The sequence below is a fragment of the Melanotaenia boesemani genome, chromosome 6 (assembly GCF_017639745.1).
Source record: "Melanotaenia boesemani isolate fMelBoe1 chromosome 6, fMelBoe1.pri, whole genome shotgun sequence".
Classification (NCBI taxonomy): domain Eukaryota; kingdom Metazoa; phylum Chordata; class Actinopteri; order Atheriniformes; family Melanotaeniidae; genus Melanotaenia; species Melanotaenia boesemani.
Genome location: NC_055687.1, coordinates 20,065,903 through 20,085,349, shown reverse-complemented (window position 1 = coordinate 20,085,349; position 19,447 = coordinate 20,065,903). Strand labels below are relative to the sequence as shown.

The 19,447-nt window shown below is 39.5% G+C and overlaps 1 protein-coding gene across 1 annotated transcript in view; it reads right to left on the bottom strand.

The window, feature by feature from the left end:
* LOC121642338 (G patch domain-containing protein 8) overlaps window positions 1-18,759 on the bottom strand; it is a 50,458-nt gene extending 31,699 nt beyond the window's left edge. The window contains exons 1-2 of the mRNA XM_041989023.1: window positions 18,273-18,759; window positions 17,856-18,129 (exon numbers count right to left, since the gene is read on the bottom strand). Of these exons, the coding sequence (XP_041844957.1) occupies window positions 17,856-18,008 (153 nt within the window). The 5' untranslated portion in view covers window positions 18,009-18,129; window positions 18,273-18,759. The remainder of the gene's footprint in view (window positions 1-17,855; window positions 18,130-18,272) is intronic.
* Window positions 18,760-19,447: the final 688 nt, after the last annotated feature.

The following is a 19,447-nucleotide window of genomic DNA, read 5'->3' as shown; positions in this document are numbered from 1 at the left end:
TTTTGAGGCATCAAAATAAGTGGACTGCTTTTGTTTGGGTCTGCAGTAAGGAGCCACTGCTCTCCTGTTAAAGTCATAAATCTATGATTAGTCACAAGGCCCAACCAAACGATCACTCAGTGAGCAATCAAACTTTAACTCCCTGTCCATCCCGATGCAAGGCCAGAAGACCCCCTTGCTGATCTGTCTGCCCCTCCCTTCCTTCACCCTCTCTGTCTCACTGTCATGTGCTGTACAGCTGATTCTGTGCCACATTTTAAATCTTCCCACCTCTTAACATCCCAGCACTCAACTCTCTATCTCCCTGTGTTTGTGCTGTCTTGTATACAATGTGAGCTCAGCCTCTGGCTTGCACAGGTAAAAATGTTCAATTAATTCACCAAGTGTAGCTTACAGACAAAAATGCAGAAAGCATCTCAAGACATTTTCACTAACTGAACAACAGAGTTTCTTTCCAGGACTTTTGCTGATTTGTGCTGGATGGGATCAAAGTGTAAACATGAAAGCAGCAGTGTGTGTGCATGCACACACCTGGACTACTGTACTTAGGCAGTTAACTGTGGTCTTCTCTTTTTGTATTTCAGTGTCTCTCTAAAGTCCTACCACTTACAATTCACTAATGGAGGCTGGAAATGACAGAGGGCGAGTTCAACGTTACACTTCATTTACGCAATTTCTGAATTGTATAATATTCTAAGTATGCAGTCCACTTTTTGCAACTCTCATTTCCCTCTTTAAGAGTCTTTACTGAGAGTTTTAGGGGCTGAGTGATAAAAGGGGAGCCTTGGATGGGCAGACTGGTGAGATTTGATCATCTATTATTCTTTCACTCTCGCCTTTCACATTATTCCACATTTCTGTCAGGTTTCTTTTTTTAATGTATCATTTTATAATATTGCAGATTCCTCTCATTTTCTGCTTCATATCAGTTTTCCTCTTTTGTGCACTAAAAGCACTTGTCAGATATGTGTCCTTCCATCTGTGTGCCTATCAGGCCTCTCTTCTCTTGCGCTAAATGTCACCTCTAGTATTAAATGTTTCTCGCTACCGGCTAGCAGGGGGAAAAAAAAAGATTGAAGTATATGGACCATTCACTCCTGACATTTAAATTACAGACGCAATTGAAAACCCTGCATGGATATATGGATATACAGCATTGTTGAGCCATCACACACACACACATCAAATGCCTTCTACTCGTGGGCTGTGTGTCACTTTCCTGTCTATCCAGGAAGGCAGCTGAGAGACTGCTTCAAAGAGGACAGAGTGTCTATCTCTTTAAGTGATCAAACTATAATCTGCCAGTTTGTGATGATAATGATTAGAGTGAAAGACAGGTAAATCAGATGAAGGTAATCAGTTTGGAAAGCAACAGATTTTAAGAACTGGATTAATACAATAGAAGATTACACGCTACTTCTAATGCTCGGCTGAGTCTGAGGAACTCGCACATCAGGGGCAACGATGGATGAGAGGGAACCCTGGGCTGCTGATGTCGGTGAATTGAGGAATGATTGCTCTCTTTCAAGCTTTTATGATTGCAGATTCTTTTGAAGCTTACCAGTGTGGGTGAGCATTTGTGTGCATGCGCTTGTTCGCTTTGTGTGGTTCATTTGTGCTATCAGGGGATAACACGAGTGTGTCCAATAAGACTGAGTGATCTTTTCCCTGGCACATTACAGTACAAGTGCACGGATGACTAATGATACCTCAGAAGATGAAATTAACTGTTTGAAGGCACAGACTCACTAAATTTGCTTGGTTTTGCACAACTTTGTTGTTTTTGCTGTTCTTTGACTCTTTGCTGGCCAAGGATTTCCCCTGCTTTTAACATTTCATCTCTCTCGCTCAATTTCTCTTCTCTCCACATCTTTTTCTTCCCTGGGTTCCTTCACCATCACTCTTGCTTCTTTCCAGGCCTCTGTATGGCTGCATTAGTATGTATGGCCATGTAGCTTAGGGTTTAGAGGTTTATGTCTCCTAATAGACTGAGATTTGTCCTGTCACACCAACACACCCTTATAGCTTATAGCTCGAGACAGCAGGAGAACAGCTTCTTCCACTCAGTTTGTGAAGAGACGAGGAAGAACATTTATGTTCCTGCCTTATCTCAAAGGAGAAAGGTTCCATTTCTGTGCAAATCACAAAGCATTCATTTGTGGCTTTCTCCTCTCTTCTTCCAAGCTCTTCATCTTTTTCTTCCTCCTTCTCCTGCTCTCTTTTTGCCCCTTTCTCTACATCTTCCATTTGTAATGATTGGATTAAGACCAAAGAATTAGAATGTGGACATGAAGACGGGATGAGAGCTTATTAAAGTGTGTGAGAGGTGAGATGACATTAAGCTGTACAGACAGAGATTGAGGGAGAAGTGTGTGTGTGACCACATGTGAAAGTATGCCAGTGCGCATTGCACATTTCTGTATTTATCTCTGCAGAAGGTAGGTGAGAAGCGGGAGGAAGTGAGGCGTTTAGCTGTGGAGCACTTTAATCAAGGGGCGAGCAATCCTGCATGACCCACTCTGTCATCCATTATTGATGCCTGCCTCAGCAAGGCTGATGAATCATTAAGCCACTCATCAGGCCTGGGAATTCTGCCTCCTCCTCGGCCGGTGACACTCATTTACATAAATCACACACTGCTGTTTTTCACACGCTGGCACATAAACACAAACACACACCCACATACAGCCACACACACAAAGTTCATAGACTTTTGACTTACACTTTTCTTTTTCAAAGATTTTTTTCTAGCACACACATTGCTGCCATACCTGGATAAGCAAGTTATTCAAGCAGTGAATACAAAATTTCAGTTGGGGCTTATTCTGTTGATAACAAGCACTCTGCAGCTGTAACACCAGCGTACCCAGAGATGAAAGATGAAGATGTTCCACATGCTCCAGACCTTATGGTACATTTGTTTTCTTTTACTACATGAAATGCAAGTTTTGCATAATAGCAATCACACACGAAGCCTTTGGTAACCTGACACAGAGAAGATTGTGAGACAGGTGCAATAACAGAGAAAGAAGAAGAGACAGAAAGACTCGCAATCTTAGAGAGTTTGTGTTTTCTGCTTGCCCCTGGGTTTTATGGTAGAGAAAAAGTGGAGAATCTTTTAGGGAAATTGATGAGTACCCATCCTATGCAGGTATATAAGCATATACACACACACACACACACACGCACACACACACACACACTCAATCCACCCACACATAGCTTCTCATCTTTGTGCAATTTCTCTTCTCTTCTCTTCTCTTCTCTTCTCTTCTCTTCTCTTCTCTTCTCTTCTCTTCTCTTCTCTTCTCTTCTCTTCTGTGACTCTTGCTGTGTTTTCTCATTCAGTCTTGTGACTAATTCTGCACCACAGAGTTAAGAATATACCTCACAGCAAGGGTAAATAGGCCACAAAGCAGACTTGTTCAAAAATGCAATCATTCCAAACAAACATACACAAACAGACAGAGGAAGCAGGCATCCTGCCCATATACAGGAGTTGGCCAAGGCCTGGTGGCTGGTTGCTGGAGGCTGCTTGCAGACCACTGTGATTCTGCCATCCTGGCAGCATGCAGCCAGGACATTTCCGCACAGCGCTAAGCTAAACTGAGCTGTTGGCATCTTCAATCTGCTAAACATAGGAATGCTGCTGCTCATGATAAATGCACCGGGTTGTTTTCTCCATCCCAGCTAATATGAAGACTAGAAGCAAACAGCATGAATTATTAGTGTCTGCATCGTGGCTCACACTGCTGGTGGAGGTAAGTCTGACATAATGTGATGCATTGCTACTGATGCGTGACCGACCCTTTGCTATCAGAATGTCCTAGTAGGTCCTATCTGGTCTAATACATAAACATGAGAGCAAATCAGAATGAACATACATGAGAACGCGCACTGGGTTATTATAATGCTACAAGTTTTTTTTTTCTTGGCTTGTGCATTTTCCCCTTTCATTTATAAGTGTATGATGCAGTAAACAAGAACAATATGCTCAGATACAAAGAGATAAAAATAATAAAGGCTCAGTAATACCCCTTTCATCTTTCATTGACTTTTTCAACCCCCTATTTTCATACAGGGCTGTAGGTCAGAGGTCAGAAGCAAAAGATGAAAAGTCAGGGGTAAGGGAATGTGGCTGAGGCAGCAGATACATGAAAGCCTCACCTTGATTCAGCAAAACCAATGTGATAAAATATGCTTATAATTAAATTTGATCTTGTCATATTTTTTTATTAAATCAAAGTCCTGCTTAGATAAGTCTTATATATATGCGTGTGTGTGTGTTTGTGTATGTGTCTGTGTGTGTGCATAAATGAATAAATCAAATTTATTCATTTGTGTCATGGGACATGACAGGATCTAATCGGACAAAAAGTCAAAATAGATCAAAATAGTTTTTTAATTTTGTTTTGAAACATCACTGGTTGCGTGTGTCTCCAGAGGGCATAACTGTGGTTGGCAGTCACATGATAGTAATAAACAAACTTTATTAATAAACATAGGTGTCATAATTTGTAGATTTGTGTTGACTTAATAATGAAATAGCCATCAAATGCCATTTTATACTTCAGAGCTTTAATAATGACGTGGAAAATGTATGCTGACAATATTTTTCAGAGTGATCCTGATTAGTTTTTGAGGATGCTTGTATATTTGACAGTATCATCAGTTTGATGTTATCATTGGTTTTTTATTACTCAGTAGGTACAAATGTTCAAAGTAAGATTAATTTATAACCTGAAACATTTAACAAAGATTGCACCTACTGTGAACATTTAGCTGAAAAACATCTGCTTAGACCTGGCAAGTAAATGGATCTGATTCCTTAGCTTGAGCCACAATTATAAAATAGAGATATAATTTAATGACATGGGATCAGCGATTTCAATTTGGAGACAGGGAAAATACTGCAGAGACTTTGCTCCCTTTGTGATAAGTGGGACCCCAGTCCACCATTTGACAGATCTGGATTCTTAATCTTCTGATCTTTGCACAGGGATATTATCCCTTTGGAGTTTTTAACAATTTCCATTCATGTTTTTGGCAGCTGAGTTAACTGCCTTGTCATCTCTGATTAAGAGCTTGTCTCTGCAAAACAAACTGGGATAGGAACTGCTTTTTTGCCCTGTAGTTGTGCATGCACCTCGCTGATGATGTTCCACAGAAACAAGTCAACATTATTTGGAGGCTGAAGTTGATCCATGAGAAGTCATCCAGGAGAATTCATTCCCTGATCCCATCCTTTGTATTTCAGTTTAAGTTTTTTTTTTTTTTTTTTTAACTTTCACTTATACTTTTTATTTGGTTACATTCAAGCACTCAAACTGCCTGGTAAGATTTTAAAAAAATGGTAAATGAGTTGTACTTCTTGCCTGCTACTTCCTCTCGGGTGAACTCCGCATCTCCGGAGTACTGATCACTGGTTTCTATACTACAGTTCCCAGAAACCCTCTGCTTCAGACATATTGGACACACCTGCTTCCCATCACAATCATCATCAGCCTGCACCTGGTCACCCGCCTTTATAATCTCTCTGCATAGACTGCTACATTGTGTGGTATTCTCACTCATGCTTGTGACTCAGAACGACCATTGTTGTACTTCAGAGGCGCTATTAAAGTTTCTGTGTTCTTACCTGCGCTTGTGTCCGGCTCCTCTCTGGATTTGCCTGACAGCTGCATTATGTCTGACCAGTCAAAGCACTTTAACGCTACGTGCCACATTCATAATACTGAGCTCTTCAACATTTTATTATCATCACAGACCATCATTAAAATAAAAAAGACTTCCTTAATTTTCTAGAAGTAAATAACCAGTTAATACATATTTCATACAAGTTTAAATAATCATCTCTCAGTTCTGCTATCAGGCTGAGGCGTAAAGCAATCTGTGTGTGCATTGGTGCACCCAGCAGTGCAGTACTTACCGCAACAGCCTGGCACAGCAGTGCAAAACATGGAAGCCTTGATCTTATGTCAACAAACTCAGGGAAGTAAAACTTGTTCATATGTATTAAAATTCTTCAGACACTTTGATCTATAAATGCAAAATGCCTGCCCCACTTCTTTTGGTTGCACTTTTTTTTTTTTTTTATAAATCATCCTTTTTCACATGAAAAGTGAAAAAGAAAATACAATGTGAAGATCAAGCTAAGAATAAAATCCATACTGCTGTATTCAGAAGGAGTGTCTTGGACTCTGTTAGGCTGAAAGTAATTCCTGGAGATGCTAGTTCACAGCTTCTCTTTCAGTGAGTCATCTCTCCTCCAGAGAAGAGATAATTAATTTGTCTGAGCTGTTCTTAACCCTGGCCTGCATGTCAGTGGTGGAGACACGTATGGGCATTTGAGTGCACAGGTGCAAATATGTGTAACACACACAGTTGCATGTGCATGACAGCATGTCTGCGTCTGCAGGCTTCAGTTAATGGTGCTATAACTGTATCTCCACATCGGTTAGATGGGAGTGTGAATCTAGACAGTGCAGCAGAATAAGCAGCAGAGCCAAGGAGTAAAATAGAGGTTAGAGAAGAGCAGGAAAACTGACCATCAAATAAAGCACACCCTGTCATCTCTTTCTTCCTTCAAGGATTTTTCTGTAATATTGCTGCTGCAATATTAGTGCCATCGCTCCCACACAAACACCCATAAAGATTTGCTGTGCGCACATATTCACACCAATACCTTCACATACTCACACATGAAATTCAAAGGCCTAAACAGCTAAACCTTTGACCTGCTAAAAAATGAATGGGCTTCAGAGATGAGATGAAAAGCAATAGGAGAGGGCATTGTGAGAGGTGTCAGGGAGAAGAGGGTGAGACCAGAGGTACCGGCTAGAGAAATAAATGGGAGAAGGGACAGAGAGAATGTAGTAGCAAATAAGAGTTAAAAAGAAAAAAAAATAGAGAGGATGCTAAGTTTAGACTGTAAATCCCTTCAAGACAATAAAAAGATAAAACCAAACCCTGAATGAGAAATGATGTCCTAAAGACAGTGAAACAAATCTCATTTCTCACTGTACTTTCCAGTTTGGTAAGCATTCTCTTTTTTTCTCAGTACTGAAGCAGTGATGCTATTTTGGTTGTTTTAGGTTTTTCATGTGTATAATTTTGTTTAGAGTGTTTTTAGACTTTATCTGTGTTGATATTCCAGATGGTTCATCAAACATCTCTTAATTATCAAACACTCACTAATTGCATGTGAGTGTGTGTTTATGTGCTGGCTTGTCTCTGGGTGATTATCTGATGCTGTGATCAGTAATGACCACACAGACAAACATCTGTCCTGGGGTAATATACAAAATGAGAGGTTGGCCATCTGCTGTGTGTGAGAGCGTGGATGTGTGAGTCTTTATTAACTAGTGTGTCACTCAGCAAATGCATCAAATGCCAGGGGTTGTAGCAGGTACTCATCCATAATCAGTGTAGTTGGTGGTTAGCATGCCCCTCGTGTGGACAGGATGACTGACAACAAGCAAAGAAATGTACTGATATGGAAAAACATAACAATAAAAAAAACTGACTACTTAAAGCCATCTTATAGAAGGCCCAAGAAAAAAAAGTAAGCTATATTTATAAGATTTTGATGGCTTTATCTCGTTGCCTGACAGCCTTCTTCAGCAAGGAGCTGAAACTGATGTATATCAATTCCCACACTCCTTAGAGCTGCTAAAGTCTTGAGAACAAATTTTTTCACTGTACATAAAATGTGAGTAGCTGGTCTGCACCTGCGTCTTTCAGACAGCTTGTTTGTGCTGCTGTGTAACTTTTGTGTTTTAACAAGTTTGTTCTTAAAACAATGAGTGTGAAGAAGACAGACCTTTAATTCATGAAAATAGCTCCTGTCTGAGACTTTTCGGTTTACATAGATTCCCTGGGTGAGAGGACAACAGCAGCATGGTAAGTTTTGGTGAAAAGTTGCCAATCCGACACTAAAGTCTGCGTTTCCATGGTGCTATCAGTCATGTTCATTATTATATTTAATGCTAAGGGACTAAGAGACAACGGGCTGCCCTGCTGTTGAGAGTAAATGAATAATTTGGGAGAAGTGTAGACCTGCTGCGCAGAAAAAAACAAAACAAAACAAAAAAGAAAAACAATAAGTATAAAAAATAAAATAAAATATTTGTACTTTAGCATGAAATTTGTGATACATTTTTATTGTTAAAACATGACACATGAAAAGTATTTATGTTTCTGTCTTTGAATGAGGAAACATCAGACCAGAAAAATGTCTAATTTACTAAACCTGATGAAGTTGTTCTTCATGCTGGACTGAGACATGGAGAGATTCTACTGTTACACTTTAGATGAGGCAGTGATAACGTTGACGTATAAGAAAAAAAAAAAAAAAAATCAGACACATTAATTTTATTCTCCTAGTTGTTGCTACTGCATTTACAACAATAAACAAGATTTATTCGGATCATTGGTGTGCAGTGATTAACCACAACTAAACGATCTAGCCAGTACAGTAACGTATTACAGTACTGAGATGGGGGAGGAATCTCGAGTAGACTTGAGAATGAAATGTAAATGTAGTTTTCAAGTGAATGTAATATGCTCAACTGTAATTTTTAACCCCACGTCATGTAGTTTTGATAAATAACCCAACCAAAATAATACTATTGCCTAAATCTAACCAAGGTAAATTGTTATATTATTAACTTGACATAACTCAGCAGTGAAAAGACACTTGTGCAGAACTTGCATTCTATGGTTGCACTGCATACAATTTCATTATCCTACTGCCTCCCTTCCACCTGCAAATGATTCTGTGTTAAAGGAAAACTCTAGAATATTGCTTGTTTGATGTGCAAATGCTCACAAGTCTTATTTCCTTCCTGCAGTCTAGAAGAAGCTCTAGTTTAGAAGACATCCCAATGGTTCATATTTAGAGGTATAAATAAATGACATATTTGGTTGTTTTAGGTAGAAGACATGCTGGTACTGTATGTGCTATACTGACTGCAGAGAAGGATCGCTTGCAAACCTACTTAAAACAAATCCTAAGTATGTTTTGATGATGTTTGCACATCTCATCATTTTCTGTTTCCAAAAAACTTAGCCCACTCTGCACACAACCCACACACAGTCTGTACAAGTCAACTCAGCTCAGCACACATCTTTTTAGATGGATATACGAGTAAATTAAATTCATAAACTTCAAATTCATCCACCAGATTCTACCTTCTAGCTACACTGACAATTTAACGTTTGCAGTGTTCATGTAGGAACAGCTGGACCACCACACTTCAACTATAATAATAATAATAATAATAATAATAATAATAATAATAATAATAATAATAATAATAATAATAATAATAATAATAATTCCACTGTAGAATGTAACAACTAACAGAAAATTTGATTAAACCATTAACACTATAACAGAATACAAATCATCTCCATACCATGAACAAGCATCACAACAAACACATCATTTATACATCTCATCTCACTCTTTCTTCATTCCTTAGGGCATGCTATGTTGCTGCTGAGAGGTGGCAGGTTGTTTCACCTCAAACAGTGACTTCATTCGCAAGTTATACAACAAAGCACAAACAAACAGGAAGAAAACTTGCTAAGTAGAACAGAAGAAATAGATGTCGACATGGAAGGCAAAAGTCAGAAAATAGTGATGCAGCAGAGCACAGACAATACTGCTCCTCAAGGGAACTTTCCCAGTTTTCATGTAAAGGTTATTATGCTATGAAGCTCTAATGAATTCATTAGCTAAATGAAATGTCAATAAAAGCTTTAGAGAGTGTTAAAATTAATGCCAACTGTCTCGTTCCCCCTGTCTCCTTCCTCTTACTCTTCATCCTATCTCACCCATCTGTTCAAATTAACCACCTTTTTCCCCAACACACACTTAAGCACACGTTTTCTCTAGAGTGTCGATGGTAAACTGTGATGGAGGACATTAGCGGTGATCAGCGGGAGCACTTTGCAGCGGTCAGCAGGAATGGGCCAGTCATACAGGACTTTAGCATTCAGCAGCACTCACCTGCTCACTCAAACTGCTCCTCTAGGGCCTTATGGCTGAGTTGGTGAGTGTGTGTGTGCATTAACATTAGACTTTATGAATGTAAGTGACTACAGCATTACAGGCTTTGACTGTGAAACAGTAACAACAGCTCAACTATTCCCTTAAAGTTTAATTGTTTATTGTTTAATTCCTTTAACTCAAGACATTTAACTACTAATGTTCTTACTGGCATTTGCAGAAATTTATGAATGTCAAGCTCCTATTACTGATTTGATCTTTTCCTCCAGGCTCTGATGCTGATCCCGGATTACTCATCATTATTATAATTAAAAGTGTCTGGGTCAGATTTATGGATGTTGTATTTACATCCCTGTTAAAACAAAATACAAACAAAAAAAAAACAAACAAACAAAAAAAAAACGGGCATGCCAAATGCCCATCCAGTTGGCACGTCTCACCTCTGTATCCTCATGATGGCTCAATATTTGCTGCTAACGACATGACTCACTCAGAACAGGACAGTGCCTTTGTGCTGCTAAATAGTTGTTTCAAGTTAATTGTTCAGGGCATATGTTTAAATGCCACCTCATTTGCATAAACATTGCTCAGCTCCCTCCTGAATCAGTGAAAACACAAGGGTTCAAATGCAGTCACATCCTCACACACAGATTTGCACCCAGTATGACACTGTGCTCTATGGCCAATTTTATACATCAATTCCTTTCAACTGCAGTGAAATATACATCAAAGTGGTCTGCAGAGGATCAGCAAAAGTATGCACACACACAAGCTAACCCGTTACTATGGTGTTGGTACAAAAAGTGGTGAGTTTGGTAATGAAGAGAAATATCAGCTTTGTAAACCAAAATAACAAAAATGCACATTTAACAAAATAATTTATACACCAATGAGGCAGTGTTAATCAACAGAGTGCTGCATTTCAATATTCCCACAGAACCAGCAGAAAAACGAGAAAAAGAGATTCTTGAAACCACCCTTTATGGTGAAGACTTATAATGTATTCAAATTACAGTCGCATAGAGAGCAGCTAACCTCTTCTCAACTGAAAATAGCATGTTAAAACCTCTCAATCCCTGTTAACCCTGGTACTGTGGGCAACCGGGTTACACCAGTGAACTACCATTAGTTGCAGTGTAATGCTTGTATCAATACATACATATTGAACATCCATGTAAGAAGAAGAATGACAGCTAAAAGCTCAACAACATCAATCTTAGAAAAACCGACAAATCAAACCACAAGCACTTGAACAAACAAATGCTGAAAACAACCAAATATGAGTTAAGGGGTTAAGTGAGTGTGCTCATAATGTCTGTCATAGCAGTTGGCTTCATTACAGGATGAGGAGTCCACTCCCAGGTTTCAATGACATCACAGCTGCATCACTGAACGGTCATAGTTTCATTTATTTATTTAGAAGAGGGAAAAATGGATCCCACTGTTGCTTCATGCAGTAAATATTATGCTAACATAGGCTATGTTATGGACTATGCCTAAACCTAAGGCAAGGCAAGGCAGTTTATTTGTATCGCACATTTCAAGTAGAGGACAATTCAAAGTGCTTTACATAAAACAAAAGCATTACAGATATTAAGAAATAGTAAAATGCAGCAACAAATAGCAAGAATCACAAAAAAAATCCTAAATTACATTAAAATGATTAAAAGAAAGATCAATTTTAAAGTTACTGAGCATATTTCATGCATGATACTTAATCAATTCATACTTAATCCCCCCCCAAAATCTAACCAATGAACTCTAGAAACAAAACAAAAAAAAAAAAAAAAAAACCACAAACAAAAACAAAAAATCAACTTAACTTACTAACTTAACTAAAACTTAAAAAAAATTAAATATGGTAAAATGAAAAAATGTCAGCACAGTGTGTAAGTTGGTACTGAATGGTGCACTATAAGAACTGCTGGAGGAGCATCCGGCATCTTTAGCTGGAAATTTGCATTATTTATGTGCTGCATTCCATCCCAACAAAAATGCTTTTTTAAAGGTTTTATTCTTCCTCAGTAGTGTCCTTTTGTCCAGCATGACAAGTAAAATTAGCAGTGTTTAAATTTTAGTCATTGTTGTGAAATCCTAACTATTTAATTAATAGAATTAAATTAGTAAAAATCAAATAATACTAATACTAAGGTTTTCATTACCAAATATGAACACCATTTGCAGTTTTTGAACATTGTCTGTAATCTGAATAACAGAAATGAAAAACATTATATTTCTTTTTTATTAATGATTATGTTGACAATGACTAAAAAGTCAAGGATGGATGCATATTGACGTGTGCTGAAATTTCTACCTGCCAGGGAGCAAAAGAATCATAAAATGCATTGAAAGTTTTCTTTCTACCTTTTTTCTTTGTTTTATGTGAACAAAAAGGACAGGCAGAACCAGTAAACAGTGATGGATTGCTTATTTGGCAAAGTAACAAATGACTGCTGGAGCTGCAAAACCAACATTTTACATCACAACAGAAATGTGTAATTTGGTTTCTCCTTGCTTTCTGTTGCATGTAAAACGTTGTAATACATTGTATGAAATACAATACCAAAACTGTTACCAACACATAATTTCAAAATATCAAGGGCCACCAGATAAGATGTTGTTCATTATCTTGAATATATTTTGAATATTTAAGTCAAATCAAATTATCCCAGAGAAAACCTTGTAGACTCTTACAACTTTAGAGGGTCCATAGCATTTGACTAGTGGTTAATGGTGGATAAATATTTCTGGTCAGTTTAGCTGTTTTCTGGGAAATTGTTGATTATTTTTGGCAAAACTGCAGGAGCTGCTGATGCACAGTAGCATGTGGATTATACTGCTAGACACCTTGACATTGCAAACTAAGGTTCATGTTTCTATCACCCTCAACCAAAGTTAAGTCTGATAAATACCTGTAACAGCTCCAAAGTGGTTTGGGTCACTATACTGACTGATGCTGATTGAGTCCTTTCCCATAAACCATTGCTCCCATTAGGTAAGTGTGTGTTTTTGTCTGGTGAAAGAGTGTTTAAACTGACTGGCTTAAAAAAAAAAAAAAAAAGGTCATACATCCTAATATTTGGTTGGACCTCCTTTGGCTTTGACTACAGCACATTCGCTGTGGTTTCAATAAGCTTCTGTAATGTCACAGGATGTATTTCCAGTGTTTCATTAATTTTTCACCAAGCTCTTGTACTGATGATGGGAGAGTCCAACCACTATGCAAAACCTTCTCCAACACATCCCAAAGATTCCTAATGGGGTTCAGGTCTGGACTCTGTGGTGGCCAATCCATGTGTGAAAATCCTGTCTCCTGCTCCCTGACCCACTCTTTTATAATTTGAGCTAATATGGCCGTGCCATCAGGGAAGAAATAATCCATTCATGGAATAACTTGGTGATTCAGTATATTCAGGTATCAGCTGACCTTATTGTTTGGGCACATAATGTTTCTGAACCTAGACCTGACCAACTGCAGCCACCACAGATCATAAACTAGCCTCACAGACTTACCCCGATGCTCCCATCACTCTGGAACAGGGTCAGTCTGGACTCATCAGACCACATGACCTTCTTCCATTGCTCTAGAGTCCAATCTTTATGCTCCCTACCTTTTTCTCTGGTTACCATCACTGATTAGTGGTTTTCTTATGGCTACACAGCTGTTCAGTACCAATCCCTTGAGTTCCCTTCACATTGTTTATGTGGAAATTCTCTTACTTTCATTATTAAACAAAGCCCTGAGTTCTACTGTTGTTTTTCCTTGATTTGATTTCACCAAACATTTAAGTGATCGCCGATCACCATCATTCAGGATTTTTTCTGACCACATTTCTTCCACAGAGACGATGATTCTCCACTATCCTTCCAGTTTTTAATAATGTGTTGGACAGTTTTTAACCCAGTTTTAGTAGTTTCTGCATCTCCTTAGATGTTTTTTTTATTTTACTTGATGCATGCCAATGATTTGACCCTTCCTAAAGAGAATAACATATTTTATACAACAACTGGATGTGTCTTTTGAAATGGTTCTTTAAGAAATGAGAAGCTACTCGTCGCACCACTTAAGATAACTTGTTGCCAGTCGAAAGATAATCGCCCATGCAGTAATTTTTCGATAGGAGGCTCGTACAAGTTTGCTTAGTTAAATCCATGTGGCGACTTTTTTTTTGACCGGGCAGCGTAAATCAACATTTTGGATCTGTATAACATGAGGGACACATTAGACCTCAAACTGTCCTCTTTGCACCAACTTTGTTGCTGCTTCATCCATCCTCCCACCTCCCCTTAAGGCTAACACCAAGAACACAAAAACCTTTGAAGTGTTAATGAGAGTTTGAAGAATGACTCACCAGTAATGACTAAGTACCAAAGCACATGCCTTTTTTCAGAAATTTAGACATGTTTGAGGAGCCTATTTCAATTACTAGTTAATGATTACAAAGGAGTAATGAGTAAAATTCTTATCCTTGACAAAGCATAGCACACCCTGGGGAAGCTATCTAAACAACATTACGGACTACTCTTAACATACTCAACAGGATTGTTGTGGAGGAGGAAGAGTCGAGTCGAGCTGGCTGTTCTTCACTGCTGTCTTGCACCTGGTGTTTCCTTAATACTTCATTACCTTATCAAAGAAAAGATACAAGAAGTTGCCCCTGACAAATCCCAGTTGTGAAATCCTTTGTACTCCACTGATCTGAGCTAAATCAAAGAGCAACTGGCTGTTGTGCTGGCTGTCATGGTATTCTGTACATCAGGGTGGACAGCAGTAAAAGAAGCTGCTCAGCATGTTTAACTGCCTCGAAGAGGTGCGTTAACTCGCTCTCCTGGCTTCACCTAACACAAAGGGTCACTTTTAAACTGCTTGACCACAAGCACAGACTGTTTATCATGTTGACAGGCTCATATATCCTACCTTGTCTGAACTAATATGGATAAATCTGAAAGCACACCTCATTTTTTCTTTTTTCATTTTGACCTTCCATATCTACTTAGCCAGCATTTTGCAAGAGTGAAATCTTTCCACATGTAGATTTTTCTATATTAGCTTTGACATGGCCTCATAGCGCACAATGTCCTTCAGCGTTTAGCCTGGAGAGAACAAAATAATTTAAATTTTTATCTTCCTATGAATGTGTGCTGCTGTTGTGAAGCCTTGAAGCTAGTTATGGAGTCTGTGATTTTTGTTAGGTAAGCTTCATTAAGGTCAGCTTTTTTAACCTATATGCACTTTTGAGGGACTGTATGACACTTCTTTTTTGCAATTTTATTAAAAGAACTAGAATCACATTACAGCTACAAAGACTCCTGATTATCAGGGAAGATCAGTCTAACAATATACAACAATAAGGCTTTACAGTTGAAAGATTTTGCCATACAGCAGAGGAAAAATGTCAGGTATAAAACAAAATCATACATTTGTATACATTATTGTGCATGCTCACCCACTGTCAAGGTAAAGCATCAGCATCAGCATTGTTACTGTAATTGTTTTAAACAATGACAAGTCAAAATGTTACGAGTAAAAAAACCTGTAATGAGATAGCGGACTGGAAACAATAGCTGCAGTGACAGAGATTAGCAGAATGTATTATTCCAGTCTTTCAGGAGCACTTGAGTGCAGGAAAAAGGCTGCAAATGTCTCTAGTTTTTTTTTACTGATTTACCACATATGATACAAACCTGAGATTTATCAGTTTTGTCAAACTAGACAGTTTTTTTTTCATGTAAATATTCTGACTCCCTGTGTGTGAAATATTGTGTACGGCTGAAGTTTTCTTGATTAAAATCAGTCTATGCTTCATCAAATAATGGCTAAACAAGAACAACAAAAAGAACTGCCAAGAATTTAATTTAGGCTGCCACTGTGTTTGCTTTTATTAACTTGCAGGCCAAATTTATTCTTTCAAATGAATTACTTAATTGGTTTGTATTTAAAGAGGACTTTAAACTGATTCAGTGTTAATCAGTCAATTTCAAAAGCTAGAGATGAATCCTCTGGCTGCCAAAATATTTAATTTACTGATCATTAAACTCAAAGCATTAAATGCCTACTCTTCACACAGTGTATGGCATATTTCAAAATGAAGAAACTGTTGACAGATGTAGGATTCTATTTAAAAGATTTTGCAGCGCCTTTCTTGCTACAGCTATTGAGTATGCTTTTAACTTTTGGTGAATTGTCATGCATTGTTTATCTAAAGAATGAGCCCAAAGTGTCAAACAAATTCCATTGCAAACTTGCAATTTGCCTAAAAACTATGCAATCATCTCTAAATTTAGATATGCTAGTGAGCCTCAAGCATCCAGATTTGATTTTCTCTGCAAAATTAGGCTGCAAAGCAGTCTAAACCTGTTGCACTACAAAGTGAGCTTTTGATGTTTGAAGAAGATGAGAAGGCTTGATGACAGGTGATAAAAATGATCAAGTTTAAAAGGAAAGTCCTAATTTATTGAAAGGCAGATATGTGCTTTACATACTGTGTCTAAATAGAGAGATTGACTGATACTCTAACTGGAAATACTTTTTGTGTGTTTGTGTGCATGTTTTTGAGTGTGTGTAAAAGTTTGCAAGGATCTGACTCATTGCAGGGTCTCTGCCAGTCTGACTGTCTGCACAACACTATTCGCTCATTCCGATCACAGAGTGAACGCGGGCCGAACATGACAGACTGGTAATGACTTCAGAATGAACACACACACACACACACACACACACACACACACACACACACACACACACACACACACACACACACACACTTATACACACGTACCAGCTGCTCCTTTCCTCTTTTCTCATCAAACTTGTCATCAGCTTCGCCAGTTTGTCTCATCTCACATTAAGAGCTCATGAATAATGTGTGATTACCAGAGACCCTCTGGTAAGCGGCTCCTGGGTCTATGACACACACACATACACCCACAAATACACAAAGCACCCAACTCCACACAGTCCAAAATATTATGTAGATATTTACATGTGCTGTCATTTCCTCTGTTACTCCTCCTGTTTTATTTTTCCTATTTTTTTTTAAACCCCCCCCCCCCCCCCCTTCCCTTTTGCTACACTTACTGTCTTTGCTTTTGGAAGTGCACACACACCCACACACACGCACACACATACACACACACACATACACACACACCCACACACACACACACACATACACACACACACATATGCACACAAACCCAATATGCAGTGAGGCTGAGAAATTGTTTGCAAAGTAACAGTTTGAGGACCAACCACTCACAAGAGTAAAGTTTTCCCTGTTTTCCTCCTCTGACACACACAAATGCAATGCAACAGACCCTTTTAGAACAGACTCAAGGTAATTAAGCCTATTTTTGCCTGTTTAACTCATCTTCTCCTCAAAGAAATAATGTAATTTGATTCGATTAATTCCCACAGCCATAAGAAAAGAGGGAGGCATGGGGGAGACAATGGTTTCATGGTTGGATGCACATTCGGTCATCTTTTAGAATATTTATATTCTCTCCTCTATTAAAAATAGAAAAAAATATCTTTGTCTCAGGAAAAGAAATTATCATCATGTGCAAAAACATTCACTTTACCAGAGTGTGACAGGGTCTGATATGCTGCCCTCCATAGTTTCCACACACTCATATTTTCTGACTGCACTTTACTTATGAGAACACGTTTCCCAATTTTGCCCTATAATGGCACCTCGCAGGTTCTCAAATAAGAGACGAGAATTATCTCTCTTGGACCCTTACTATCTTTCAAGCTCCAAGAGTGACAAAATCACACACACTCATTCCTACACTGTCTCTGAAACACTTAAAGAAAATTAAAATGTACAAGATCTCCTACCGGTGATTCACTGCTTGTTGCTGGACACAGTGGTCCTCTGAAGACCCCCTTGACACGCCGAAAGTGTCCATTGCTTAGGTGCGTAGAGCTGATAACCAGGTAGTAGCACGCGCTGCACGCCATCCCGGGGGGTTCTCGGGGTTTAGGGCCCATAAACAGGGTTCTTCTGTCCTGTTCGTGTGTATCGACGCTGCCAGGTCCTGTACGGATGCTGTGCAGGTGCGAAGTCTGCCAGAGGACGTCTTACTCCTGTCCTCTGTTGGGAAGTCTCTGGCTGCGAGGGGGAAAAAAGAGGGACACGAGACGTGAAATGCACCGTGGGATGCCTGACACTGTGATGTATGCGCGTGAATATGTGAAGTACAAACAGAAGAGACAGAGCACGAACAGATTAAGAGGCGGGGATGTGATACAAACCGAGCTCTGCCGCTGGAGTCTGCGTTTGGCATGCTGTCGTCGGCCAGGCTTAAATAAATGGATGAGCGCCTGTGGAGTGCCAGAGGAAGAGATGGATCCATCCAGTCTCTATTTTCAAGCACACACACAAACACACACTCCTGTTCAGCGCCCCTCTTGTTCTTTGTGCCCAGTTCGTCCAGTCTGTTAAGTGTAGCCTTAGTGTGAAGCAAGCAGTAGGAGCAGCGCCCAAATGTGAGTTCTCAGTTAGGGAAAGGGGAAAGGAGACTCTCGCAGGTGCGCCTTTCCCCCACGCTCGTCGGAGTAGAATAATAGGGAGAATCTCCGAGCCTTTCTTTCCCCCCCCCCTCTGCCTTCTATTGATTGGCAGCGGTTTTACAATCACCTGTCTTGTGAATGAAATTCTGCGGTGCGAGGTGGGAGGGACGGTAAATCCATCCAGAGCGGTCCTGTAGTTATTATCGGGCTCCAGGCAGAGTGAAGTGGTTCATTCTTTCTCAAACACACACACACACACACACACACACACACACACACACACACACACACACACACACACACACACACACACACACACACACACAACCACCACCCTCCTACCCCTCTCTCTTTGTATATGTGTGTGTGTGTGTGCTTCTCTTCTCGAAAGCAGCACTGGACCGGATTCCTATGTGCTGTATGATGTGCAGCCCGATACCGCGCATGGGTCTGGGACAGGGGGGATCACTCCAAGCTGTGCTTGAGTAACTCCTAACTGAAGCGCACACACCTCCTTCCACCCAAGAGCCGTTTCTTTTAGTTTTTCCTTTGTTGTGCGCAAAGAGAGGAACATTTAGTAAACTTTATTTTAAAGTGTGCACCATTGTCTAAAGGATGACGCACCGACTGTGTTTAAGTTACTCCCTCACTCTCATGTCCTTTGGTCCACCCGCCCACCCATCCATCCATCCTCACCACAGCACCCCTCCTTCTTTTCACATCAAAGTGAAACGTCTTGCTTTTGGGCTACAAGATCGAAGTATCCTCAAGGGCAAAGAAAACATCACTGAGCAACCTTGGGGCTAATGATTTGATTACAGATAAGATGGTCCTTCTGCGACTCGGCCTGTCAAACTGCGCCGGTTGCCGTGAAAGAGCAGCTCGACACCAGCTGCAGCTGATTCTGCCTCCGCGGC